Raw genomic sequence first — 25,752 nt, forward strand, 5'->3', positions numbered from 1 at the left:
ATAGTTTAGTTATATTTCTAGCACCGCATAGTGAGTGGAGCATACCAAAATCAGAAATTTAATTTGGGCGTTAGTAAAACTCAAAACAGAAACAGAATTACGTCATTGTAAAATTAAAAATATAAGGCGTTTGTTATACAATTAAATAAAAAAGTGTGATTTAAGAAATTAAAAAAAAAACACAAAAGCTTGGCTGCGAATAAATGATTTGACATAACTAAAATTATTAAAAAAAATAAACATTGTTATTTCGAATTCTGTTTCTATTTCTGTTATGTAGCGCTTATGCACTCTGTTTATATATTAGTAACACAATTGTTTTTATAGTTTTTTATGTTTTTATTTAATTTTATATATATACTCATTATATTTTTACAATTCGTCTATGGCATTTTACTTATAATACTTCGATTTATCAAAACACTGGGATAGTCAGAATTATTATCATTTTATAATATTATTATATAATATTTTCTCTCGATTGAAGTAATTATTGTTCGATTTGTTCTTCGTGATAGTAATACATATATTTTTAATAATTACTATATCCCTAATTATATATGTATATGTCAAGTGTTTGTTCAGCACTTCTTTCATGTCTTTGCTTTGATGTTAAAATAAAAAAAAAATACACCAAAAAACATTGCACTCAAATTTGTACAGTAAAACAATAGTTCAACATTTTTAACACAACCATAGTAGTTAATTGTATTAATAATATGTGTAAATATCTTTACCAAAGTCATGGCAACGCCAACAAAAATGTAATTCATTTGTTAATCTAAATATACATATATTATAAAAAGTCCACAAACCATTCGAGATAATTAATTAAATATATAAATATAAAGAAAGAAATTTTCTTAAGTAAAATTTTGATAAGATTTATATTCAACAAATAATGTAGAGCTTGCATAAAGCAGAAATTGTGTATAATCTAACTAGTGAGATATGCCAAATAATGTAGACGCAACTAGCTACATAACGGTAAAGGAGATTCGGCGCAAAAGCAACGCAACAATCGTCATACGCGGATTTTTTTCAAGAACATATCATTAAATAACTAGGTTTCTTTTATGTAGTAAAAAATATAGTAAAAAAATGTCGTTTTAACACAGTCCACAAAAGAGAGCGTTAGATCAAAAGAAATTATTAAATATAAGTTGCCTTTCAATCACTTAAAAAATGCCGTCAATTACAAAATTTGCTATAAATTTGTTTATATCCACATATGACAATTCTAAAACAATATATATGGTACATATATACACAATTGTTTGCTAAATCAGCTTACATATATGTAAATATTTACAATTCAGCTTTCATAACGTTTTTCTCATTTCGAGTTTTGTTTTCTTTTCAATCATGAAATATACGGTATATTTGAGCAAACATTTTAGTAGCTTAATACTTAAATAAACAACCATATGCAATATTTACAAATAAATAAAAATAAAAAAATATAATAATACAAATTTTACATTACAGTCATTACAAACCGTTTTGTAAGCTGCATAGTTTGGTTTGTTAGTTTTCCATATGACTATTGCACTAATCATGTATGCATGTATTTATGCGGTAAAAAAGTGTGTTCACTGGTAACTGATTTCTTATATAAGTTTAAGGAATTGACCGCTTTTGAATTACTTTCATACTCATAATTGAGTACTATTCCTTTAGAATGTTGTAGCCAACTAAGATGCTTTTATCTAAAATATTGTGTTGAAAATTTGTATTTCGTTATTATTTTCACCTTGTATGCATGTTGTGTTTTTGTCATGACTTTTGAATTTTTTTCGCTTAAATATCCTCAACCATTTATTTACTAAAAATTATATACAACTACTTCATAGCGTTCAAATTGCTAGGTTAAACTACGGGTACATACATAAATTTGTCTTTTATGATTTTTTGTAGTTTTTGTGTGTTTGTTATTGATTCGATAAACTCTTTCACTAAATTCTTACAATACTAAAGTTAATATTTGATATAAAAATTTCAGTAAATTACACTTGTTATCAAATGCAGAAGTTGCTCATGAGTCAAATTTTTTGAATACAATAAATCTCCAAACTGTTTTCTATCTAAAAACCAACAAACTATTAACTTAACGTTTCGAATTGTTTTATATTTGATCCATGCTTTTTATATAAAGTAACAGTGCCTTGTTTTAAACTTATCCTTAGCAGTTAAGAACTGACAAATGAACTCAAATACAATATAACTAAACAAAAAAAACTACAAATAGTATAATAGTAATGCATCTAAAAACTAGTTAAAGCATTAAAAAAACGTTTTAGCTAAATAAAAAAAAGTAAATAAAGAATAAAAAAAAAATAATATATAAAAAAAATAAAACATAAAAAATAAAATATAAAAAAATTAAATATAGAAAATAAAATAAAATATGGACAAAATAAAAAAAAAAATAAATAAAAAATATAAAAAATAATGAAAGATAATTGTAAATAATTTAATTAAAGGAAAAATTGTGACAACTTAAAAATTTTATTTAAGTTGTTAAATACAAAAATAAAAAAATGCTAATTAAAAATTATTTGTTCGAAAAATGTATAAAAAAAATAACTAAAGAGATCCTTCCTACCAATAAAAATACAGTAAACGACAATAGGTGACTAAAATTGAGCTCAGAGTCAGTGTACACAGCCAAAGAATTATTGAAGAAACAAGGCACCTTAAATTATAAATACTTACGCCGCATGATTGCCCACAGCCGCACCACCGCCAACAGCTACTGCACCGGCGCCACCACCACGCTGGGTGCGCATAAAATTGCGCGCGTTTAACGGAAATTGCCTGGGATATGTGATTAGCGCTGAGCCGAGTGCCATGCTAAGCGGCGCTTTATGACGTCCAGGTAAACTGACAAACACCGTGCCCACCGCAGCCAAATTGTCCGCCGTCGGTTCAATGGCGATGAGCAATATTTCCGGCGCATGCGTACCGGCGGCTGCATGACGCGCACGTGCACCAGTTATATTACGCACCGAGCGCGCTGATGACGGTGCCGGCTGTGGGCTTTCCATATCCAAAGCGCCAGCTGTGAGGAAGACGCGGGCAAATGGCCGCTTTGCTAAGTGTAACATTTCGACGACATGTTGACGTCGAGCACGTCGCAAGTCGGCCGCTTGCTTCACCTTCCACACAACCACGCATACAGCCAGGAAGAGGAAGAAGCATGAAAAGAAAACGGAAAAGAACACAAACAAGTCGATATGTAGTTGATCTTGTCGAAAAACTACCGAACCATAACTGTGCTCCGGTCCGGCTCCAGCGCGTAATGCTATGAAGAAACGTGTAGCACTTAAATTATGAGCATTCTGCGGCAATGTTAACACTAAACGATTCTTTAGGCCAAAAAGCCGCAACAGCGTGTTGCATTGATTTAGCGTGACATGTGTACTCAAATCCTTAGCATGTTTATCCTTCACATGGAAACTATGACCACCGTGACTCTTGCAGTCTTGTATGTGTGGTACATAGAAACTATTGCGTTTGTCGTGCATCACCAGTTTGCTGGCAGTTATATTGTCGGTGCGTGGCATTGCTATGTGCAATGGATGATTACGCTTACTTTTGGGCACCCAATTGTAGCGATTATCCAGGAAGATTTCATGGAAGCCCGTCGTTTCGTTGGTCTCCACAATGAAGGAGTCGTCTTGTGGTGACATGAACACATCCAATTCGCCTTGCGTAACATCGATTATGATGCGAATGTCGACGTTCATAAAACGTGGTTGTATAACAAAAAATACCGTTTGGCCTGGTCGAAGCGCCGCTGGTTTTGATTTGCACTCCTCTGTGGTAGAAAAAATATGGGGAGAAAGAAAAATACGAATAACGAATAAACCACATATATGCTATTTTTTCGTCGTTTTAGAGAACACGAGTCAACAATTCTCAACAAAATTATGATTTAATCGAAAAAGACTATTATGGATTAGGTCGTATACCCTAAGGTAGTTTTGGAGAAAAAAGGTGCGGTCCACGAAACGTGCTGTTTAGACAGAGTCGAACCAAAGGCAGAAGATTGTCAGATGAGTAGGGTTAGCAGGGCATGCAAAGCGGTGGCTAATGTCATGCGGAGACTCCTTGCTCGCTGGACATATATTGTATAAATGTCAGGGTTTATTCTTTATAAGTAGGACTTTACCAGTTTACAGTAACGAGCCATTCGTCTGCAATGGGTGGTGGCTTGACTCCGAATACGTCATTTACTGAGAGGGAATCGGTGAATGTGTTAACAGCTCCACTGTGAATGGCGATCAGTGCTTTTCAGAAGCTAGTTACGTCCGAAGTCTGGTCATCGGATTGTTTCATGTCTTTGAAGTTGTTGATGAATGACCTCTTGATGCTGCTCCTAGAAGCGGTTCCTCTTCAAACAGGTGACTGCAGGAATGGTTTCTGCGAAAGCACCCCAGCAGGAACTGCTTGGAGAGGAGGTCATTATGCTCCAAAAGTGGGATCATATAGGCCACACTATGCAGATGTTCGAAGGGAGATATCAAGAGGCATCCTGTATGTCCGGAGTGCAGTGTTCTGACAAATTTGCAGCTTTCTCGTCTGCATCCATGCGACCGTATTAGTGCGGCGTAGCTAAGAGCCGGCGGGCCGATTACCTTGTATGTTGCCAACAACGTTTCTTTGCCTTTTCTCCACGAGCTGCCGGCAAGCGACTTGAGAATTTTATTGCGGCTCTGTACTTTAGCAATAATCGCAATTGTATGAGGAGTGAAGAAGCACAGACTGTCGAAAGTCACACCTAAAATTTTAAGGTTATCGACAGTCGAAATCTTCACGCCATACAAGGTCTTGATTTTGATCGCTCAGTTTACTTGGATAACAAAGCATGTTAAACTTTGTGAAAAACTTGATTTTGATCGATCAGTTTGCATTGCAGCTATATGCTAAAGTGATACGGTATCGGCGGTTCCGACAAATGAATAGCTTCTTGGGGAGAAAGGGACGTGTGGCAAATTTTTTTAGTGGTATCTTGAAAACTGAAGGACTGGTTCAAGTATATACAGACTGACGGTATGGCCAAATCGGCTCAGCTTGTCACGCTAATTATTATTCTCAGTATATAGTATATACTATATGGGGTCTTCAATGTTTTAATCATTACAGAGTTCCACTTACCTATTGGCTTGGCATCGAAGCACATACGCGATTCCACAGTTATTTGCTTGTAACACTGATGACCATCGATAGGGTTGCCCGCATACGAGTCTCGACACTTTGAACATTGCACACTCCAGCAAAGTTGGGCGGAATTTTTGCCACCACCCGCCGTACAAGTTGCATCACTCTCTGTATTATTGCCACAATTACATTTCTCACCAGTTACCGGATCACAAACGTTGCCATGTCCATGACATTGACATGGCCGACAAGCCTTATGATGATCTTCACTACCACGAAAATAGCCAACGATGCATGTGTCACAACGATCGCCCGCAGTGCTATTCGCACAACGCAGACAAGTTGCGTTATTCTCGGGGCCCTCCTGCAATACTTCTTCCAGCTCGGCGCGTGTCATATTGAAGTGAGCAGGATCCGAGTCTTGTGCCAAACAAACATCGGAGTGACCGTTACAATATCCCAGACATGGCACACATTCGTGACCCTCCTTTGGATTGCCGACAAATAATGGTTTACACTTTTCGCATTGAGCACCCTTCGTATTGTTGTGACACTCCAGACACACGTCCAGCCGATCAGGTCCTCCACAGTTCGAATGACCATTACACAAACATTGTATACTACAATTGGCGCCAACATAACCAAAGTCACAGGTGCAGTTGTCCGGCTTAATGCATTTGCCACGCACACAACCCTGACTGCAAACGGGCAGGCATGTGCCATTTTCATCGCGATAGCCCTCACCGCACTGACAGGTGTAGCCGACATCTGTATCGATACAGCGTTCCGAAATCGGATTGCAGTTGTGGTGGCCATTCGTACATTCATTCTCAGCCGGACATTTCACATAATGCCAGGAGACCACGTCGGCTGGCGTAAGCTGGGAATCATTGCGACGCGAGGTGTAGATAAGATCACACGTTGAACCGGATGGGTATTCCTGCTTGTTCTCAAGTGAACCTTCTGTACAGATGCCATCACCGTTGAATCCATCGCGTGCACACCATCCGCAATGCGCATGCTCCAAGCAAGTCGAACAATGGTCGTAAACATGACAGGGTTCTGGACAATGTGAGGTCTCATTCATCTCCAACACTAGACCACAAACGCCACCAGCACAGAGCAGCGGTTGTGATTGTGGTGAAATACAGCTATTCAACATAGTCGACCATTTGCAGTCCTTCGGATTCTCGTCGTAATTGTTCAGACAAGTGGTGCAGTTTTTATAGATGTGACATGGCATCGGGCATTCACCGATAATGCGATACTGATTCTGCTCAACCAGGTCTTTTGTAATACACTCGATTGTGCCCAACTCACTCTGGGCCCATTCGCAATTCTCATTCATCACACACGCCTCACAGTGCAAGGTATGACATTGTGGTTGCGGACAGAGATTCAGCAGGCCGACACTGATCTCCTTATTACACCATGTGCTATGACGTTCACAGTCTACACCAGCCGGTACACAACGCCCCTTGATGCCACACTCGTCGCACCACTGACACACCGGCGTCGTCTCCACATGTGTCGGCCAGGAGGCCAGACAAGCGCTACACGTGCTAAAGCTGGAGCAATTACGCCGCGACATCCATGCATCATCGCAAGCCGCGCCATTGTTGTAGACTAAAGTGCCATTACGATGTTCACAAACAGCCGAGTCGCCTTCGGAGAAGCAGTAAGAGGCGGAGCTGTAGGTGCCTGAAACCGTACAAAAACTGCAGCCTTTATGTGTACGACACAAATACTTGTTGGCACTCCACAGTTGGCAAATATCATCGGGTAAATTGATCCGTGTAACGTGACTCTGTGACGCGCTGCCATCCCAACCGCCAATTACATAGATAGCTTTGCTATCATGATCTATGGAGATCGCCTCGGCGTATGTCGAATGCGACAGTCTGCCGACCACGTGCACCTCTTCCGTCAAGCGTATCCATTGATTGCAATCATAGATGTAAGCAATCAGCACATCGCTGGCATCATAAGGATGTGTGCGTCCACCATAGATGATCATGTAATTTTCCGTAGTAGCAGCGGAGTGAAAGTAACGCGCACGCGGCAATAGCACATCAGGACGCGACATCTCTTTGAATGTCGGCAACTCAGTCCAAGTCATCTTTTGCAAGTTCAGCGCGTACAGTTTGTTCTGTGGCTCAACGGAGTAACCGCCAAAAACGTAGAGTATATGCGAATCTGCGCTGTACACAGTGCTGTGACCGTAGAGCACGGGCATACGTACGCCCAACGCCAACAACTGCTCCCAGCGGAAAGTCTCCAAATTGAATTCCCACAACTCCAGCTGGCGCGACTTATTGCGTGTCATGCCGCCAATCAATATCAACGACTCACGTTCATTGTACCTAATTTGGGTCAATGTGTGACCAGCCAGCGCCGGTGGTTTCTCACGTCGCTGCAGCAGCTCAATTTCGCTCCAGCGCTGATTTTGTATGGAGAATTGCCAGAAATCGTCGAGTATCAATTGTGAGGTGCGCTCTTCTTGTTCACCACGTATGCTTATGCCGCCGTAAATAAAAATTATTTGTTTCTTCAAGTAGATTTCCGAGGCATGAAAATAACGACCCAACGGCATTTTGTCGTCCGGTGTCGATTCGACAGTCACCTGCATCCAAGTGCCGTTCTTCGCATCGAATTGCCGGAAATCATTGAGCGGACCATGTGATGGCGAATAACCGCCAAACATCCAGAGAGAGCCGCGTCTATCGGCATTTACCGAATGGCCAAAACGCGGTATGGTCTTACGTAGATGTTCATAGGTGTCGCTCAGCAGTAGCGTATTGAAGAGATCTGTAACGACCAGATGATTTGGCTTGATGAGCGTGCCACAATCGGCGCCCGCATAGCTGCTATTACAAATACAGCGGCCATAGTCAGTGTCGCAGTAGCCTTGCATGCGTTTGGCATTGCAATTCTTCGGGCATATTTCGATCTCGCAACGTGCGCCCACATAACCTGCGGGACAGACGCAACGTTGCTGCTCGTCACAGATGTGTGGATGCAGACAGGAGCGCGCAGCGCAATTCTTCACTGTGTACAATGCATTAAAACCGAATTTCTGACGATCACCACCCTGTTTATAGTAGACGGTGACATGACTTGAGCGCGCCTCCACGATGTGTGTGGCCGTGTATGGCGAACACACAACCGATATTAATTGATTTTGCTGCGTCGCACCAGTCAAATCGGGCAAACTATCGTATATGTAAACAGCATTTTCATCACAGTCCATCGCCAGACTGGGCCATTCGAACTCCAATTGCAGTAGCGACTTCTCGGCTTGCAGAGTTTTCGGCGATAGTATCCATAAGCATTCGCGTACTTCCAAACTGGCGCCCCAAGGATTTTTATATGACTGATACGAACCGATACCACTACGTCCGATATTCGTTAGCATGCCACGCGATTCGCATTGGAAGTAGCATTGGCCGCCATCGCGTGGATCACCATAGTAACCGTTAGCGCACTGATCACACTTCAAACCCACTGTGTTGTCCTTGCAATAACACTCGCCAGTGCCGACATTACAAATACCCAAATCCTGATTGCCATGACCATTGCATTCACAGGGATGACAACCATCGGCCGATGTGGCATTGCCATAGCTGCCTTGACGACAACGCTCACAACGTTCCCCCTCCGTCCACGCTTGGCACTGATCACATTTACCCACACGTTCCACACACGTCGAATGATTGTTGCAACCGCAGTTGATCGAACAGTCTGTGCCAGTCCAACCCAGTTCACATTTGCATACATAATCGGATGAACCCGAGCAATAACCGTGCACGCAATTCTCGTAACAGGTGCGCACGCACGATAGCCGACCATCGCCAACATAACCGCGCCGACAATGGCAATTATATGAGCCATGCGTATTAGTGCATTTGGCTTCCTTGTGACAATCATGCAGACCCAGTCCACACTCATCGACGTCGGGACACTGCGCATACGCCCATTCGGCATCATGCTGTGTGGGACTATTTAAAGCTAGCGAACAGTTGCCAAACGGGCGACTAAAGTCGCCTTGCATGCACACACCTTCGATGGGATTGTCGCGGTCAAAGCACCAGCCACAGCTGAGCGTGCGCAGACAAGAAGTGCAATTGGTGTACAAAGTGCAGGATTTACACTGTATAGCGGGTAGTTTTTGAGGTAGTGTCGATTGTTGTTGCAGTGTAGTTGTAGTGGTATCATGCCCAAGCTGAGTGTAATCGGCAATGCGCTGTGTTTCGTTCAGAACAATTTGATCCAACCACTCACGACACATGCCGAACTGGTATTCGCTGGTGTAAACGGCAAAACTGAAGCACTGCGATGTCGCCTCGCACCATACGCAACGGCCGCGTTCATTTAAACACTGATCGCATGAAGTGCGCAAGCGACAGGGTATCGGACACATCGAAGTATTGCGCACACCATGTTCAGATTTGCCGAAACGTGAACAGCGCGCCTCCTCCGTCCACCATTCGCACAGGCCAGACGTCACGCATTCATTGCAAGAAACGTAGTTAGAACAGTTAGCGCACTGGCTCGGTTGTGTGATGAGATATTCCCAGTAGCCGTCATTGCCGGCAAGCGCCGCGCTATCAGCTAGTGTGCAAGTCTCAGTCTCGTTTACAGTTTTTTCTACACATTTTGCCGTCAGGCCGCACCAACCACAGGCCGAATCGGTTAGGCAATGCAGACAATTGTCGTATTGCGTACAATTTCCGGAGTAGTAGGGTTCAAGGTACTCAAAGGTGAACGCATTTAAATTGCCGTGGTATATGTGATACAATTCCATTTTCGTTTTTTGATAGGCGTTGTGTAAGGTGGATAGACCGACACGACGTCGTGCTTGAAAATCGATGAGAAACGGTTGGTCTGTGCTGGGTATCTCAACGGGACCGCAGTATGATTGATTTGTAGAACGATTAGTCAATTCCTTAAGTAAGTCTAAGCTTTTGCCCAAACCAGCGCGCAGGAATGCTGAGGAATAACTGGTGCAGACCTAAAACACAAAGAATAAAATCAGTTATAGGTATTAATTTAACATATTTATAAATAAAGTAACCTGTATCTCAGAGGGTTCCTCCCAAGTTTTTTGTGGACGCACAAAGCCTACTAAACGCGCAAGCATTTCGCCCTCCAGCTTCTGTTCATACTGTGTTGCAGGCGCTGGTGAGCCAAAGTCCACCATCGTCGCATTTACGATAGCCACAAAATCGGGCATTGTCAAATTGACTGGATGATGGTATTTTATGTATGTAAGGCCAGGCCGCTTATCATTGCTGGTACATTGTGAGGGTTGTCGTATTTCGGTGCCTTTTTCACCCCACCAACCGGGACTACGTGATGGCGTATCTTCACCGCAAATACCATAGTTGTCATCACGGTGATGACATTTAGCATTTTGAACGCACCAAGTGCACTCATTAAGTCCCAACTTGCTGGCAACCGAGAAATAATGATCGGTGTCCGTGTGCCACTGTGTGCCATGCACCAAACATGAATGACAATCTCCAAGCGATGGACAGATGCCGGGGCAACGAGTAGTCTGTAAATTTGTGGTACAATTGGCGCCAATAGTGCGTCCATAGCAGCTACTGTCGGCCGAACACCAACCACATTCCGGATTCGATAGGCAAGCTGTGTGTGAGGTATGCAAACGACATGACATCTCCGGATTGTAGCCATGATTTTGTAAACGTAGTACTTGTGGCAATTCGTAGGCAAAGAGATCGGCGTTGACATTGCCATGATAACCTCCAACAATCAATAATGTATTGTTGCGTCTCAGTGCGGCGGCGTGAGCAAATACACCTTGTTTTTTCGGATACAGACTTTCTTCCGCCGATACGACTTGATTGATCCATATATGACAGCTGAGATGGTACCAATACATTTGATTGTCATAGCAGATTTCGTCCTTATTGTGGCGGTGTGTGTAGCCACCGAAGACCATCATATAATTGCCGGAGATCGTGGCTGAATGAAAGGCGCGTTCGTGTGGAATGTTTGTGTCACGTAAGGCAGTGCGTGGATATAGGATTTCTGTCCAATGCAATTTATCTAATTGGAATGCAAAAATTCTATCTGAAAGCTTGGAGAAACGCGCCAAACTTGACATAATGCCGCCAAAAACAATTAATGAATTTGTTGCACTATAGTAGACGGTGCTGTGCGCAGCTAGACGCACATCTAAAGATTTACCACCGCGCGGATGCACGAACTCCCATTGACCATCATCATCCTTATCAACGGCATTCGTTGATTCGTCCTCACCAACTGGATGTTCGAATAACTTGTTTTTGGTATAAATAGGCAAACGTAAACGGTATATTCTGAAACAAAAGTATATATAGGTCTTTTCTCTAAACATTTGAAAAATTTTAATGTTTATACTTACTTCGATGAAAATTCGCCCGTTTCGAGACTACCGCCAAATAAATACAAGTATTCGCCAGCTAATGTTATTGTATGTCGCGCAACTTTTGGTGGCTTCAGCTTTGAATTTCGTGCCCATAGCTTCCACTTGCCGCCACTTTCAGTGCTATTATAAAACCACAAGTCGTTGAAGAAACTGCCGTTTCCATTCTTGCCACCAAATATCACGAAACCACCTAGTTGTAACATGCGATGTGTTGCAAACTAAATTATCTAATGATTAATTATATGTTTATTTACCAGGCACACGATCTGCAGCGTGTCCATATCGACCTTCGGGTTTATTATCTGTAACTTCTTCTAAAATATCTTCAAAATACTCAGGTATTTGTTCGTTTGTGGTATTCGCATTAACATCTGCAATCAACTGTGAAGAGCGTGTACGCCGTTGATGTAAATTAGACTCTGCTAGCGTATATAAAATATTTCGGAAGAATGATACATCACTACGCAATCCCCAAAGTTTGGCTTCGTCTTCACTTTTATGTTGTAAAACTGCCTTCAGTAAAGTGGCGTTAATTTTCTGTGAATAATTGTGATCCTGTAACAAAAGCCCCCACTCATCAACCCATTGACTGCTGCTAAAGCGATAAATCTGTAAGAAAGAAAAGCTATATTGCTTGAATAAAAACATAAACATTTAACTTACTTGCAATGAATTGATAACATTATTTAAGTCATAACCACCGAAAACATAAAGAGCGTCATGTTCTTCGAGATAAATGGCAGTATGCGCTGCACGCGGTGTCATACCCTCTGCGTCGGTGGCCAGCCAACGCCAATTTCCGCCTTGGGGATTTATATATAAATCACATAAGCGCCCGCTGAAGCCCTGCATTAAGAAAGAAATTTTATAATAAGGTAATTACAAAGCAAATTAGACATTCAAGCTTCCTTTAGATTTATATTTCAGCTAAAATTGTACATACCTTTTCACAATGGCAAATACCTTTGACGCATTTACCACGCCCTTGCGACTCACCGCACTTATTTGGACATGCCTCACTCTCACAATCAGGCAGGACCCACTCCCCATGACAGACGCATTGGTGTCCTACACATTTCCCATGGTTATGGCAATTATTCAAGCAATTTGATATGTAATATGAAGCCCGAAAACCATCGAGGACATAATTCGTGTCACTGTACATAAGTACAAGCATCTGTATATATTGGCAGAAAAAATAAAAATAATTCATTATGTGTAAAAGATGACTGAAATTTTCAAAATTCTTACACTTCCACTTCTCGCAACCAATCGTTGAGGTTGGGTACGACCACTAAAACTGCCTAGCAGCGTGGAATTAAATGAGTCCCCATCATACACATAAATGTAATCATAAGCGCACTCGGTGCCCATGCTATGGAAAGTGAGTGTTATAAATTGACTATCATTGCGTGCCTTTATTAACCACTCGCAATGCGAATCCTGCGTATAGTTAAAACCAGCAGGACCGTCACTTATTTCTCCGTACGGTTCAGTAAACACTTTACGACTACGATCACATGGGGCATGATGTTGTAAATGCTGGACCGTAGGTAATAATGTGATGCGATCAGCCCGTGTTTCCCAACGTTGATTTGGGCAAACACAGAGCAAAAATGCTAAACATATTAATGTGCGTAATCGTACGAATCTTGCTATTCTTAGTTTTAACATTTTGTGTAAATATGAATACTAATTACACATAAATTAAGTTGCTGGTACTCAAAATATTCAAAGCCATTTCACACGGGTATAGAGCGCCTGAACGCTATTCCATCAATACAGTTAATAACACTAATTAACACATTGACTTTTATATTGCACTATAATTAATTTTTTGCACTTTTTTACACTTTTTCCACAGAAAGAATTTTTTCGCTAAACATTTATTTTTTCATATATGAAAGGCTGATGAAAATTTCTACAGACGTCAAAACAACTTTTGAAGTTGTTGACATTTCAATTGTAACCTACACACACTTTAATTAAAAAACCTATTCGCAATAAGAAATATACCGTGAGTTATACTGAATTTACGGTATTTAACTCGCAATGAAAACTATAATGAATTGTATAACAAAGATTTAATTATTTTATTAAAAGTCTTCCATATTGATTTGTTATTAAACACTGTATAAAATATTCTTACTACAACTTTTTTACATATCTGTATTCCCTACACACATATTATGATACCAATTTACCCTACCAGATAAGATTATATTGTAAAAAGTAACATTATGTTATTCAGTTTTAAATTTCTATACCTTAGCTTGTATGAAAAAATACCGATCATTTATTTATCAAACGTTAAAATACATTTCAAACTTTTGCTGTAAAAATTTGAAAATTCGAATCTTTCATTGATTTTCTAACAAATTTCGCGTGTATAACAACTCTGCTTCTATTGTCGGCCTGCCCTTGCAATGACATTGAATTGTCTACTAAAAAGTTTGACCGTGCCGATAAGCAGAAGGAACATTTTGTGCGTGCGGAAAACTTTGCAATTTCAATCTTTTTTCGGAAGTACTATTCAGAAAAGCCTATCTTCTTGTAATAAAAAAGAAAAGAGTAAAAGTGGTAAAATGGCTTTTAACAAATTGAGCATCGAAAGTTTGGATTTAAATGGCAAACGAGTGTTGATGAGGTAATTGGTTTCTTCTGTAACAGCAATTTGAGCGAGATTGCATAAATATTTTTTTTTTTTTTGAAGAGTGGACTTCAATGTTCCAATCAAAGATGGCAAAATTACAAGCAATCAACGTATTGTTGCTGCTTTGGATAGTGTCAAATTTGCGTTAGACGCAAAAGCGAAATCTGTCGTAAGTAATTTTTCTAAATGTCGGCTTACTATCTTCTTAGATACACTTACAAAATTTATTTATTTACAGGTGCTCATGTCGCATTTAGGTCGGCCAGATGGACAAAAGAACCAAAAGTATACCCTTGCTCCAGTGGCTGATGAACTGAAAAAACTTCTTGGAAAAGATGTGAAATTTTTACCTGATTGCGTTGGAGCCGAAGTAGAAAATGAATGTAAAGATCCAGCACCTGGCACTATTATTTTGTTGGAGAATTTGAGATTTTACATTGAAGAGGAGGGAAAGGGTATTGATGCTAGTGGAGCGAAAGCAAAGGCAGATCCAGCTAAAATGAAAGAATTCCGTCAAAGTTTGGCCAAACTTGGTGATGTGTATGTAAACGACGCATTTGGTACAGCACATCGCGCCCATAGCTCGATGCTTGGCGAAGGTTTCGAAAAGCGCGCCGCTGGTCTTTTGTTGAACAAAGAATTGAAATACTTTGCTCAGGCTCTGGATAATCCACCTCGTCCATTCTTGGCCATTTTGGGTGGTGCTAAAGTTGCGGACAAGATTCAGTTGATTTCAAATTTGTTGGATAAAGTGCATGAGATGGTAATTGGTGGAGGAATGGCATTCACTTTCTTGAAAGTCATCAATAATATGAAGATTGGTTCATCACTTTTTGACGAAGAAGGTGCAAAAATCGTCAATGATTTGGTTGCAAAGGCAAAGAAAAACAACGTGCAATTACATCTGCCGGTAGATTTTATTTGCGCAGACAAATTTGCTGAAGATGCTAAAACATGTGAAGCAACTGTCGAGGAAGGTATTCCAGATGGTTACATGGGTTTGGATATTGGTCCAAAATCCAGAGAATTGTTCAAAGAGCCCGTATGCCGTGCAAAAATCATCGTTTGGAATGGGTAATTATAAAGCTTATAGTATTATAAGGATTTTAATTAAACTTGTATATTCTTTCAGTCCGCCAGGTGTGTTTGAATTCGCTAACTTTGCCAACGGCACAAAGGCTGTTATGGATGCGGTAGTTTCAGCTACTGAAGGCGGCACTGTTTCCATTATTGGAGGTGGTGATACAGCTTCTTGCTGCGCCAAATGGGGTACTGAATCGAAGGTATCACATGTTTCAACCGGAGGTGGCGCCTCTCTGGAGTTGCTTGAGGGCAAGACACTGCCAGGTGTAGCTGCTTTGAGCAATGCTTAAAAACAGCACAAGAGACAAATTTGTATTAAGAAACTACCTATGCTGAGCAATTGGAAAATATTATAAATATGGTTAAAACACTGCTCTTGCAACAAGGAAAACATTCATTTGTAGAACATATTGAATCCGTTTAGATGTTGAATAAAAATAGCTGATAATTTAAAAACGTTAAATACATGTATTTATTAGTTACGAAAACTTATTTTTTTTGTAAACGAGAAGTTTTTTTTTTATTTTTTTGTAAAATTTGAATTCATAGCAGCGGATGTGCGTTGAATATTATTCAAATTTGAACGAATTCTAGACCCAATGGAGGACTGCGTAGCAATCGCTTTTCTTACTTCCTTATTTATGAATTCCTTGTCGAAATCCTGAATTTTATATTGTTGCTCTTCACGGGCATTGGCTTCGCGATGCTTTTGCACTGCTTTCACGCGATCCTCCTCCCTCCAACTAGCGTTTTCCATCATTTCACGAAGACGTGCTTCCTTTTCCTCATTGCTTAATTTTTTCTGTGTGACTACACCTTTACTTTCATTAGATCGCGAATGTGCCCATTTATTTTCTTTAGGATCTTTTGATCTTTCTTGCCGACGGGGAGAACGTGAATTTCTACGTGGTGAACGTGAACTTCTTCGGGGAGAACGTGAATTTCTACGGGGAGAACGCGATTTTCTGCGAGAAGGTGAATTTCTGGGTGGAGAACGTGAAGTTCTACGGGAGGAACGTAAATTTTTTTGTGGGGAACGTGATCTTCGTTGAGATCTTGAACGTTCCCTTCTGCTTGAGCGTACTGGAGATCTATTTTCAGAACGACGGCAACTTTTACCAAGTATAGATGACTTGGAACGCGATCTGCTTTTAAGTTGCGTTTCACGCTCCTTATAATCTTGCCGTCTCGATTTTTGTACTATTTTACTCACTCTATGATCATTTATGTTCTTACGATCTTTACTTAATGAACGACTTGAACGGGACCTTTTGGAATTGGAAATAATTCTAACATCCCTTTCGACAGAAGGAGAGGTAGAGTATTGTCGTTTGCGAGGCTCATCGGGCGATCGTGTAATCGAACTTTGTCTCTTTTGATAGTTATTGGGAGATCTATGACGAGGGCTTCTACATGTTTTTTGTCTTCCTTTACTCTCATACGAGTTTTTCTCTACTCTTCTATCAAGATCCCTGGATCTTCTCTTGTTGTCATGATCACTGTCACTATTATTTGAGCGATGTCGGTGATCTTTTTTGCGCTTACTGCCGGCAGCTTTATCCAATTCTTTTGTAATAGTTTCGAATTTAGCGTCCAATAATTTTGACAAATTCAAACCAGAAAAATCCTCTTCTTTGTTTAGCTTTCTATATCTCTTAGCTAATTCCTTATCTAGATCCTTTGCGGTATCACTGCCCGATGCAGCATCTGATGAGTTGTCATCGCTGGAATATTTAGAACGTTTTTTATGTTTTTTCTTGGATTTCTTAGACTTCTTAGATTTCTTTACTTTTTTGGACTTCTTTAGTAATTCGTCAGTTTTAAGAATGCGGTGAAGTTCTTTTAATTTTACTGGGTTCTCTAAAAGCTTTTTCCTTGATTCCATTTCGCGTTGTTTAATTAACATTAAAGGATCCTCCATTACTTTACGCTGCAAATCGACTTGTTCTGTGTTCTCCATATTGCGATAAGAGCGTATGGAAAATGGTATGCATTCGTGTTCCACATGATTAATAGATTGTTTTACACCGACCATATTTTGATCTTTTCGTTGCTCCTCAGCTTGCAACATCTCAAATGATTTGTCGATATTCCTTCCAAGCAGATATTCTTCCCGATTTATAAGCTCATTACTACCTGTAAATAAACAAAAAAAAAATTATGTTGCAAATTCAGGCGTTACGGGAAACTTTTGATTAACTTACTTTTGTACATCCATTCTAACTTCTTGTCCTCCTGTGGAAGTATACCAGAATTGCGACCTATCTGTTTAAGCTCCTCTCGTGTTTTTTCCTCATCTATCTCCCTACGTAGATCTTTGAGCTTTTTATCTTCCTCCGATTTTGCTTGCTCCGCTTTCCACACTTTTTCTTGGTTTTTCATCGTATGCGGATGCCAAGACTTTTTCAAATTCTAAAATTAAGCATATACTTATAATTAACAGTTTTTTTATATTTAAATAACTTTGTTATAGTACCAAATCTCCGCCGCCCATTTCGTCGAGTTTTTCCTTTACTACCGGAAATTAATAAATGCTTGCGAAACTTGCTTTAATTTTAGTTGTTTGGATAACAAAAACAATATAAACAATATGTTTATATATTTAACTTTTACACTTTTTTCTAAGTACTGATATTATCTAAAAGCACGGTATAAGGATTTTACAATGGTAAACATTCTATATCAGCTGATTTTTTTGATTCACAATGTTAATTCCCACATTAAATATTTGTTGATTGTGAATGAAATCTTCATGATATAATTGTGAATATGATATCCTATTTCCTCTGCCATCTTTACATTAATATGTATATCCGTCTTTTGGATTTAAATAATATTACTAGACTATCAACCATTCATCGTTTAAATCATACGTTTATTAACAGAAAGCGAAATCGAAACTTTTGTGTATGTCTCACACATTTGGTTAATCAGTTACTACGTAGGTGTGTTTCCTTTTCTATGCAAAATTATTTCAATGTACTATAAGTGTTTCCAGCCCATATTAGGGTGCTTTTGGTACATATGTATGTATATAACTTGGAAGTATAATCATAATTTATGCAAAAATTTGGCGATCTGTCATAGGTGGCAGTATATAAATCAATTTCGTTTATAAATGTACAGTGGCAACCCACTATCCCCCACGAGGTACTTCAGCTGATTGCCGAACACCAAGTGGGGCTGGCTAATGTGGCGGTTATTATACGTTTGCTGATTTGGGTAATTTTGCAGTATTGGATTTTGCCTGGTTGAGTACTATTGCTTTGTGGGTGGCCGGTTAACAATTTAAGCATTTAAAAGAAGCTTTTATCACTCGTAATTTAAAGAGTAGAAAATGGCAAATATTAGCGGAAAAACTCTTTTGTCGGCAAACCGCGCTATTGGAGCAGCATTAAATGCCAACACCGCACGCACACAGTAAGCAATCGAAGCGTCAATTTAATTAGAACATTTACAATATTATAAATATTTACACATATGTATGCATATGTGTACCAGGTTAAATATCCGCCGGGTAGCTTGCATAGTTAGCAAATGTTTAGCAACTAAGAAATGGTATATTTAAGTTTGGACGAACCATTTAGATGAAAATTGCATATTAATAAATTAACAGCGAAAATTTCCATGCAACCGGTGCTAACTGCTTAGCTCAAGCTCTAGTAGATGTCATTACACAAGGTCATTCAATCATGCAGCATATTTACTTGCCTATTTTCGCGCATTCGCAAGTACACGTATATGTGTAGATATGTACATACATATGTATTTGCCCTATAATGTACGCGAAATCACGTACGCTAGGTGGAATTGTAGCAATTTCATAATTATATCAATATTGGTAGCTATTTTATTTGTTGTTTTAGCGACAGTCATTTTTTTCTAAATATTACTATACTATATTATAGTATTATATACTATATTAGAAAATTTATCATATTTTATTTTTTTTTTGTTTTGCCGTCGCTTATTGCTCCAGCGAGCACAGCACTTTGCTAAACTAAAGGTTAATTTGTAAATATTTGTTCTTATATTTAGTTTAGATATATTATATATGCAGGCATGCAACTTAGGAAAATATATGTACATATTGTTTGTAGTTGTTAAATAAATATATATATAAGTACATACATACATAAATCACTTGGAGCAATTAATTGGTTAGCAATTTTTACTACACTGCTTGAATGAATTTATTAGGTAATAAATCAGTAAGAAAGAACTTGAATGAATGCACATACATATGTGCCTATCAATATGCATACATACATATGTATGTATTTGTACAAAATACTGGAGATTTATTCCATAAGCACAAGCACATTATGCACAATCAGCTTAGGGTAAAATAGATTGGCAGTAAAAATTACTTCCCTTTGCATATTTCCGCGTAAATTTAAACATAGAAGCATGTGTACATGCGTACATAGTACATACATACCTATGTAAGCTAGAATGTAAGCAAGAAATGTTATTTAGTATGTTGTGTTATGTTTCTATTTAGTTAACATGGTATAATTATGTATAAAGATCGTCTGGAAATAATATATTTTGTATACAATGATTACACTCAAATCTTTGTTACGTACATTAATATAATAAACGAAATGAACATCAACTTATTACTTAATAAATTACATAATGAAAAAATGCTGCTGTTGATATATGTATGTAAGTGCCAGGCGGATAAAAATATTATAATAAGACGGATATGTTATCTTTAAAGTGCATGATTAAGAATTTATACCTCTAGAAGTAAGGTAATATAAAATACTTGAGAAAATAATTCAAGTCTACATGTGAAAAGCCGGCGTATTAAAAAGTATAATAGCCTTATAACAAATTATTTCATACACCTCAATTGCTTCAAGAATTTTTTTAAATTAAATAATGGTTTGGTGCAATAGATAACATGATCACGCTTCCAGTTGCTGATTATTTGCTAAATCAGCGCTAACCCCTCCCACTTAACACAAACAAATATGTCTTCAAAAATTCTTTTACAAAATTATCTGTATATTTGTTGTATATTGAAAAAACGCTATATCCGCTGAATTGACGTACTGAGAGGAAATAAATGGTCGCAACATGACAAATATTTCTTTATTTTTAAAATTAGTGCAAAAAATATATAATAATTTCTTGAATACTTTTCTCATTTCACTACTCAATTGTAGATATCTACATATGTATGTATGTATATATGCAGCTGCATATACATTTGGAGATGCATGTATGTATGCCCAAAAATTTGTTCTTTTTTGTCTGTTAGGTCTATTTTTAAGCAGCTGAGCATACAGATGTATGTACTTGTATTTGTCAACGTCATCAGTCCAGCTCACGGCATGCGATAACGCAATTTATGACCATGGCAGTGAACAATTTGCATTTTCACGTAATTTAATTTTTATTGACATATATGTATATGTATGTATGTATGTATGCATGCCTATTCTAATTGTTATCATTATGATTCAGACATTTTTAAAACGAGCATGACTATTGTTTAGTGGCAGTAGCATAGATATGTTAAAATGTACGTATGTTAGGGTGTCCGTTATTTATCAAGTAGAATTTTTGATTTCTCGTTCAACAAAAACGTTTTATTGGTTTTTGCCATTGAAACAAAATTAAAAGTTATAAGCAGTCAAAGGTAGACAGCAAATGTACTGTTTGCATACAGTTCACCATGTCGTATGAGCAATGCCGAACTTATAATTTACTTGTATGAATGCCCAGTTAATTCAAAAAAAAAAAAAAAAAAAAAAAAAAAAAAAAAAAAAAAAAAAAAAAAAAAAAAAATGAAACTTCCGGGGCGTTTGCAAAAAAAAAATTAACTTGGGGAAAAACAGAAGCCCTAATGTATGTAGTATAAGAAACTAATGAATGAGTATATTCGAATTTCTCTAAACATATAAATGAAATGATTTACGTCAATTTGTAGCTTCCTAGTGAAAAAAAATTAAAAATTGATAAAGAAAAAATTATATTTGTATACTTATATGAGCTTGTATGTACAATTATAAATAAATGCTCTTCAGTAGTGTTGGGTATAATTTGTTTTTCAAATATTTGTTGACACCAGCAGAAATGGGATGTAACGTGACGCAATTTTATACATATATAATATTTCATATGTTTTTACAAAGTATTTACAAATAATAAGTATGTAATGATAATAACAGAGGCAGTTGGGAAACGTATAATTATTAATAACATATTTTTATTTTTTATTTGAATAATTTTTTCTTTTATTTCAGATCATGGTTTGCTGGCGTGCAAATGGGTCCACCTGATGCTATTTTGGGTGTAACCGAAGCCTTCAAACGGGACACGAATCCAAAAAAAATCAATTTGGGTGTTGGTGCTTACCGCGATGATAACGGTAAACCATGGGTGTTGCCAAGTGTGCGCACGGTAAGCTTACACTACATTATTTTAAACATAACTGTATCAATTACTAACGGTATCAAACGAAATTCCAGGCTGAAGAACGCATTGCCGCCAAAAAATTGGACAAGGAATACGCCACCATCATCGGAATTCCAGATTTCTACAACAAAGCTATCGAGCTGGCGCTTGGCAAGGATTCGGAACGCTTGAAAGGCAAACACAATGCCACAACACAGGTGAGTAAATCAATAATAATTACACTAACTTATATTGACGAGTCGTTTTAATTTGTAGTCCATCAGTGGCACAGGTGCCTTACGTATTGGTGCCGCCTTCCTCAGCAAATTCTGGCAGGGCAATCGTGAGGTGTATGTGCCAACACCCACTTGGGGCAATCACGTGCCAATTTTCGAACACTCCGGACTTCCCATCAAGAAATACCGTTATTATGATCCCAAAACTTGCGGTTTGGATGTGCAAGGTGTCTTCGAAGACATTAGCGTGAGTTGCACTTTGTTGTTGTATAGCTATTAATTTTATAAAAGTATAAAATGTAATTAATTAATTTAATATTTATTTATTTGTATTGCAGAAAATTCCAGAGAAATCCATTGTTTTATTGCATGCCTGTGCGCACAATCCCACCGGTGTCGATCTCTCACTCGAACAATGGAAGGAGCTCTCTCAATTGATCAAGAAGAAGAACTTGTTCCCTTTCTTCGATATGGCCTACCAGGGTTTCGCCTCCGGCGATGTCGATCGTGATGCACAAGCTGTACGCATTTTCGAGAAGGACGGTCACTTGTACTGCCTGGCGCAAAGTTTCGCCAAGAATATGGGTTTGTATGGCGAACGTGCCGGTGCATACTCGGTCATCACTGCCAGCAAAGAAGAGGCTGATCGTGTCACATCACAAATTAAGATACTCATTCGTGCGCTCTACTCGAATCCACCAATCAATGGTGCACGTCTGGCTGCCGAAATCCTCAATGATCAAGAATTGAGAGCCATTTGGCTGAAGGATGTGAAAACAATGGCCGATCGTATTATCAATATTCGTGCACAATTGAAGGGCAATCTCGTGAAGTTGGGCTCATCACGCTCTTGGGATCACATCACCAATCAAATTGGTATGTTCTGCTACTCGGGCATGACTGCCGAAAATGTCGAACGTTTGTCGAAGGAGTTTAGCATTTATCTGACCAAAGATGGTCGCATCTCGATGGCTGGTGTCACTAGCAAGAATGTTGATTACTTGGCGCACGCCATGCACGAAGTTACCAAGTAAACGCGAAATAGCCAAATTTGAATAGAAATGTTTGTTATGAATTTTAATGCACAGCAAATCAATGCGGCCAGGTTGCCGCTAAAATCGAATACACACATACATATATCTGTGTACATGTGTATGCAGGTGTGTGTGTATAGTAGAATTTTAATAAATAATAGCGGTCCAAGTCTTTTAGCTTTGTAAACTAAAGTAAACCTTGTAACATCTACATTGGGTACCTATGCGAATATAACGCTCAAAAAGAAAATATAATGTTAACATATTATATAAATAAAGGCATTTAATATAAAACTGTAAATCACGAATTAATAAACAATTGAAAATATAATATAAGCAACACACCCATATATACAGATTTTTTTTTAACTTAACGGTTGGATTATTATTGTTGTAATAATATCGTCTCTCATAACGATACACAGGATATTGTTGTTGTTGTTGCAAAATCCGAAAATATTACTCGAATAAAAATTCGGGATAGTCTCTTAGAAGAAGAGGAAGACTCACTATGTTGGAAAGACCAGATGAAGGACCTGGCTACACTTGAAATCTCTAATTGACGCCAAACAGCGTAAAGAAAGAACGAAGCTGTTATAAACTAGGCTATAACCTGTTTACTTGGTACCAACGGTCCAGAATTGCCGGCTTCTGTGGGGCACACGAGCATAAATTTTTAAAACTGCACACTTTATTTATATGTAAACTCCGCTGTTGTGCTAATACACAGGTTGTTCGGTTATTTATGTTACTAACGGTAGTGACGAGCTCAATTAACATTTTGTTTTCGAACAATTGAAAGATTACCGTTACATTACTAGTAAAAAAATTAAAAAAAAAAATTTGAAAAAAAAATGTTAATTAAAAAAAAATTTGAAAAAACTATTAAAAAAATATATAAAAAACATCTGAACTTTGTTCTACGAATTTGGTGTTGACACAAAGAAAAAAATTATAATCACAATTTCATACAGAAATTTTGTAAAATATGTTGCAATTTACAAAGCGTGTACAATTTAAAGCTGCAGCTGCGCCATCCCTGGATTTCACACGTTACAAGTATGTATTACATGCAATATGAAGGTATCAGAAAAAAAACTAAAATTCCATACAATAGAACATGGTTCACGGATGTGAAGATGGCACCACCCGACGTAATACTCGGCATCACGGAGGCATTTTTAAAGGATAAAAATCCTAAAAAGGTTAATTTAGGCGTTGGCGCATACCGTGATGACAACAGCAAGCCATGGGTGTTGCCCAGCGTGAAAGAGGTGTGTTGCTTATGGTTTTTGTTTTTACTAAAAAAAATCATGCAACATTTCATCAAGGCACAAAAACGCGTAATAGCTAAAAATATGAATAAGGAATATGCACCCATACAGGGTTTGGCGGACTTTTATAACAAATCAATAGCGCTGGCGTTGGGCGAAGACTCGGACATACTGAAAAATAATTGCAATGCAACTGTGCAGGTATGCATATGGCACTATTTGATATTAATTATTTATATGTATATTCGTAATAACACTGTTAACGTTCACGTAGAGTTTGAGTGGCACCGGTGCCTTACGTATTGGTGCCGCATTTTTAGGTCTCTTCTGGAAGGGTGAACGCGTGGTGTATTTGCCCACACCCACATGGCCTAACCACCGACCAATTTTCATGCATTCCGGCCTGAAAGTGGCCAACTATAGCTATTATGATCCAAATACGCGTGCGCTGAATGAGCAGACGCTTCTTGAGTCGTTATGTGTAAGTGGATTTGAGCGGCATGCGAAGATGCTTTTTTTTTAATTATTAAAAAAAGTAATAATAATAAAAATTCATACTTTCAACTTTCGTCAACTTTAGAAAATACCAGAAAAATCCATTGTGCTGCTACATGCGTGTGCCCACAATCCCACAGGTGTCGATCCGAATGCGAAGCAATGGTGCGAAATATCGCGAATAATGAAATCACGTAATTTATATGCTTTCTTCGACATGGCTTATCTTGGTTTCGCTAGCGGTGATATTGATAATGATGCGGTAGCTGTACGCATTTTTAGCGCCGAGGGGCATACATTTTGCTTGGCACAGAGTTATGCCAAAAATATGGGTTTATATGGTGAACGCGTTGGTTCATTTACTTTGGTCTGCAGTTCGAAGGATGAGGCTGAACGTGTGACATCCAATTTGAAAACCATTATACGGCCCATGTATTCGAGTCCACCTATCCATGGTGCGCGCATTGCAATGGAGATTTTCAAGGATGACGAACTCTACTGCGTGTGGTTGGATGATTTGAAGACAATGGCCAATCGTACTATAAGTATGCGTAAGGAATTGAAAGAGAAATTAATTTCACTCGGTTCTAAGCACTCCTGGGAGCATATAACCAATCAAATCGGCATGTTCTGCTATACTGGTCTGAAACCGGAGCAAGTGTCGCGTCTTATAAAGGAATATAGTATTTACTTGACCAAGGATGGGCGTATTGCGGTAGTCGGTCTGACAACGAAGAATGTCGCTTATGTTGCAGAATCTATTCATGCCGTCACCAAGTAGCTTTTTCATTGTATATTTAACAACTGATTGTATAGAATTAATATATAAATATAATTAATAAACAAAAATATATGCAAAAAGCATTGACAGTTCAAAAGCGCCTACTAGGATGTAATATTTTCCTTACGTTTGTTTCGATATTATTTTCGCGCCGTTTGGTTTGACAATTAGTAGATTTCTTGTAAATAG

At 38.5% G+C, this 25,752-nt stretch overlaps 5 protein-coding genes across 5 annotated transcripts; 3 read left to right on the top strand and 2 right to left on the bottom strand.

Moving 5' to 3' along the window:
* Positions 1–392: 392 nt before the first annotated feature.
* On the bottom strand, positions 393–13,461 carry LOC108970081 (multiple epidermal growth factor-like domains protein 8). Its single transcript, XM_018935221.1, has 9 exons — positions 12,848–13,461; positions 12,540–12,773; positions 12,260–12,442; positions 11,851–12,205; positions 11,573–11,786; positions 10,238–11,507; positions 5,161–10,174; positions 2,716–3,820; positions 393–1,709 (listed from the first exon to the last, which is right to left on the bottom strand). Exons 1-9 carry the CDS (start codon positions 13,268–13,270, stop codon positions 1,706–1,708), a joined length of 8,802 nt encoding a protein of 2,933 aa, XP_018790766.1. The 5' UTR covers positions 13,271–13,461; the 3' UTR covers positions 393–1,705.
* A 554-nt stretch (positions 13,462–14,015) lies between these two features.
* LOC108970089 (phosphoglycerate kinase) lies at positions 14,016–15,795 on the top strand. Its single transcript, XM_018935233.1, has 4 exons — positions 14,016–14,243; positions 14,310–14,418; positions 14,488–15,323; positions 15,382–15,795. Exons 1-4 carry the CDS (start codon positions 14,023–14,025, stop codon positions 15,620–15,622), a joined length of 1,407 nt encoding a protein of 468 aa, XP_018790778.1. The 5' UTR covers positions 14,016–14,022; the 3' UTR covers positions 15,623–15,795.
* A 30-nt stretch (positions 15,796–15,825) lies between these two features.
* Positions 15,826–17,983, bottom strand: LOC108970088 (pre-mRNA-splicing factor CWC25 homolog). The gene is made up of 3 exons (XM_018935232.1): positions 17,809–17,983; positions 17,537–17,744; positions 15,826–17,468 (listed from the first exon to the last, which is right to left on the bottom strand). The coding sequence occupies exons 1-3, from the start codon at positions 17,824–17,826 to the stop codon at positions 15,853–15,855; spliced, it is 1,842 nt and encodes a 613-aa protein (XP_018790777.1). The 5' UTR covers positions 17,827–17,983; the 3' UTR covers positions 15,826–15,852.
* Positions 17,984–18,505: 522 nt separating this feature from the next.
* Positions 18,506–23,314, top strand: LOC108970041 (aspartate aminotransferase, mitochondrial-like). The gene is made up of 5 exons (XM_018935140.1): positions 18,506–18,752; positions 21,593–21,749; positions 21,818–21,961; positions 22,020–22,226; positions 22,318–23,314. The coding sequence occupies exons 1-5, from the start codon at positions 18,670–18,672 to the stop codon at positions 23,011–23,013; spliced, it is 1,287 nt and encodes a 428-aa protein (XP_018790685.1). The 5' UTR covers positions 18,506–18,669; the 3' UTR covers positions 23,014–23,314.
* Positions 23,315–23,965: 651 nt separating this feature from the next.
* Positions 23,966–25,584, top strand: LOC108970055 (aspartate aminotransferase, mitochondrial-like). Its single transcript, XM_018935166.1, has 5 exons — positions 23,966–24,072; positions 24,131–24,287; positions 24,345–24,488; positions 24,562–24,768; positions 24,868–25,584. The coding sequence occupies exons 1-5, from the start codon at positions 24,002–24,004 to the stop codon at positions 25,561–25,563; spliced, it is 1,275 nt and encodes a 424-aa protein (XP_018790711.1). The 5' UTR covers positions 23,966–24,001; the 3' UTR covers positions 25,564–25,584.
* The last annotated feature ends 168 nt before the right edge of the window (positions 25,585–25,752 follow it).

This window comes from Bactrocera latifrons, unplaced genomic scaffold, assembly GCF_001853355.1.
Source record: "Bactrocera latifrons isolate USDA-ARS-PBARC rearing strain unplaced genomic scaffold, ASM185335v1 scaffold_28, whole genome shotgun sequence".
Lineage (NCBI taxonomy): Eukaryota > Metazoa > Arthropoda > Insecta > Diptera > Tephritidae > Bactrocera > Bactrocera latifrons.

Coding starts and splice junctions, on each gene's coding strand:
- LOC108970088 (XM_018935232.1), bottom strand. Junction 17,469..17,536: donor GTTAGAATGGATGTACAAAA/GTAAGTTAATCA, acceptor GTTTATTTACAG/GTAGTAATGAGCTTATAAAT.
- LOC108970081 (XM_018935221.1), bottom strand. CDS start 13,270: ATGTTAAAACTAAGAATAGCAAGATTCGTACGATTACGCACATTAATA. Junction 12,774..12,847: donor TGGTTGCGAGAAGTGGAAGT/GTAAGAATTTTG, acceptor CAATATATACAG/ATGCTTGTACTTATGTACAG. Junction 11,787..11,850: donor CGCTGCAGATCGTGTGCCTG/GTAAATAAACAT, acceptor TGTTACAACTAG/GTGGTTTCGTGATATTTGGT.
- LOC108970055 (XM_018935166.1), top strand. CDS start 24,002: ATGTTGCAATTTACAAAGCGTGTACAATTTAAAGCTGCAGCTGCGCCA. Junction 24,073..24,130: donor CTGGATTTCACACGTTACAA/GTATGTATTACA, acceptor TCCATACAATAG/AACATGGTTCACGGATGTGA. Junction 24,489..24,561: donor ATTGCAATGCAACTGTGCAG/GTATGCATATGG, acceptor ACGTTCACGTAG/AGTTTGAGTGGCACCGGTGC.
- LOC108970089 (XM_018935233.1), top strand. CDS start 14,023: ATGACATTGAATTGTCTACTAAAAAGTTTGACCGTGCCGATAAGCAGA. Junction 14,419..14,487: donor ACGCAAAAGCGAAATCTGTC/GTAAGTAATTTT, acceptor ATTTATTTACAG/GTGCTCATGTCGCATTTAGG. Junction 15,324..15,381: donor AAAATCATCGTTTGGAATGG/GTAATTATAAAG, acceptor ATATTCTTTCAG/TCCGCCAGGTGTGTTTGAAT.
- LOC108970041 (XM_018935140.1), top strand. CDS start 18,670: ATGGCAAATATTAGCGGAAAAACTCTTTTGTCGGCAAACCGCGCTATT. Junction 21,750..21,817: donor TGTTGCCAAGTGTGCGCACG/GTAAGCTTACAC, acceptor ACGAAATTCCAG/GCTGAAGAACGCATTGCCGC. Junction 21,962..22,019: donor AACACAATGCCACAACACAG/GTGAGTAAATCA, acceptor TTTAATTTGTAG/TCCATCAGTGGCACAGGTGC.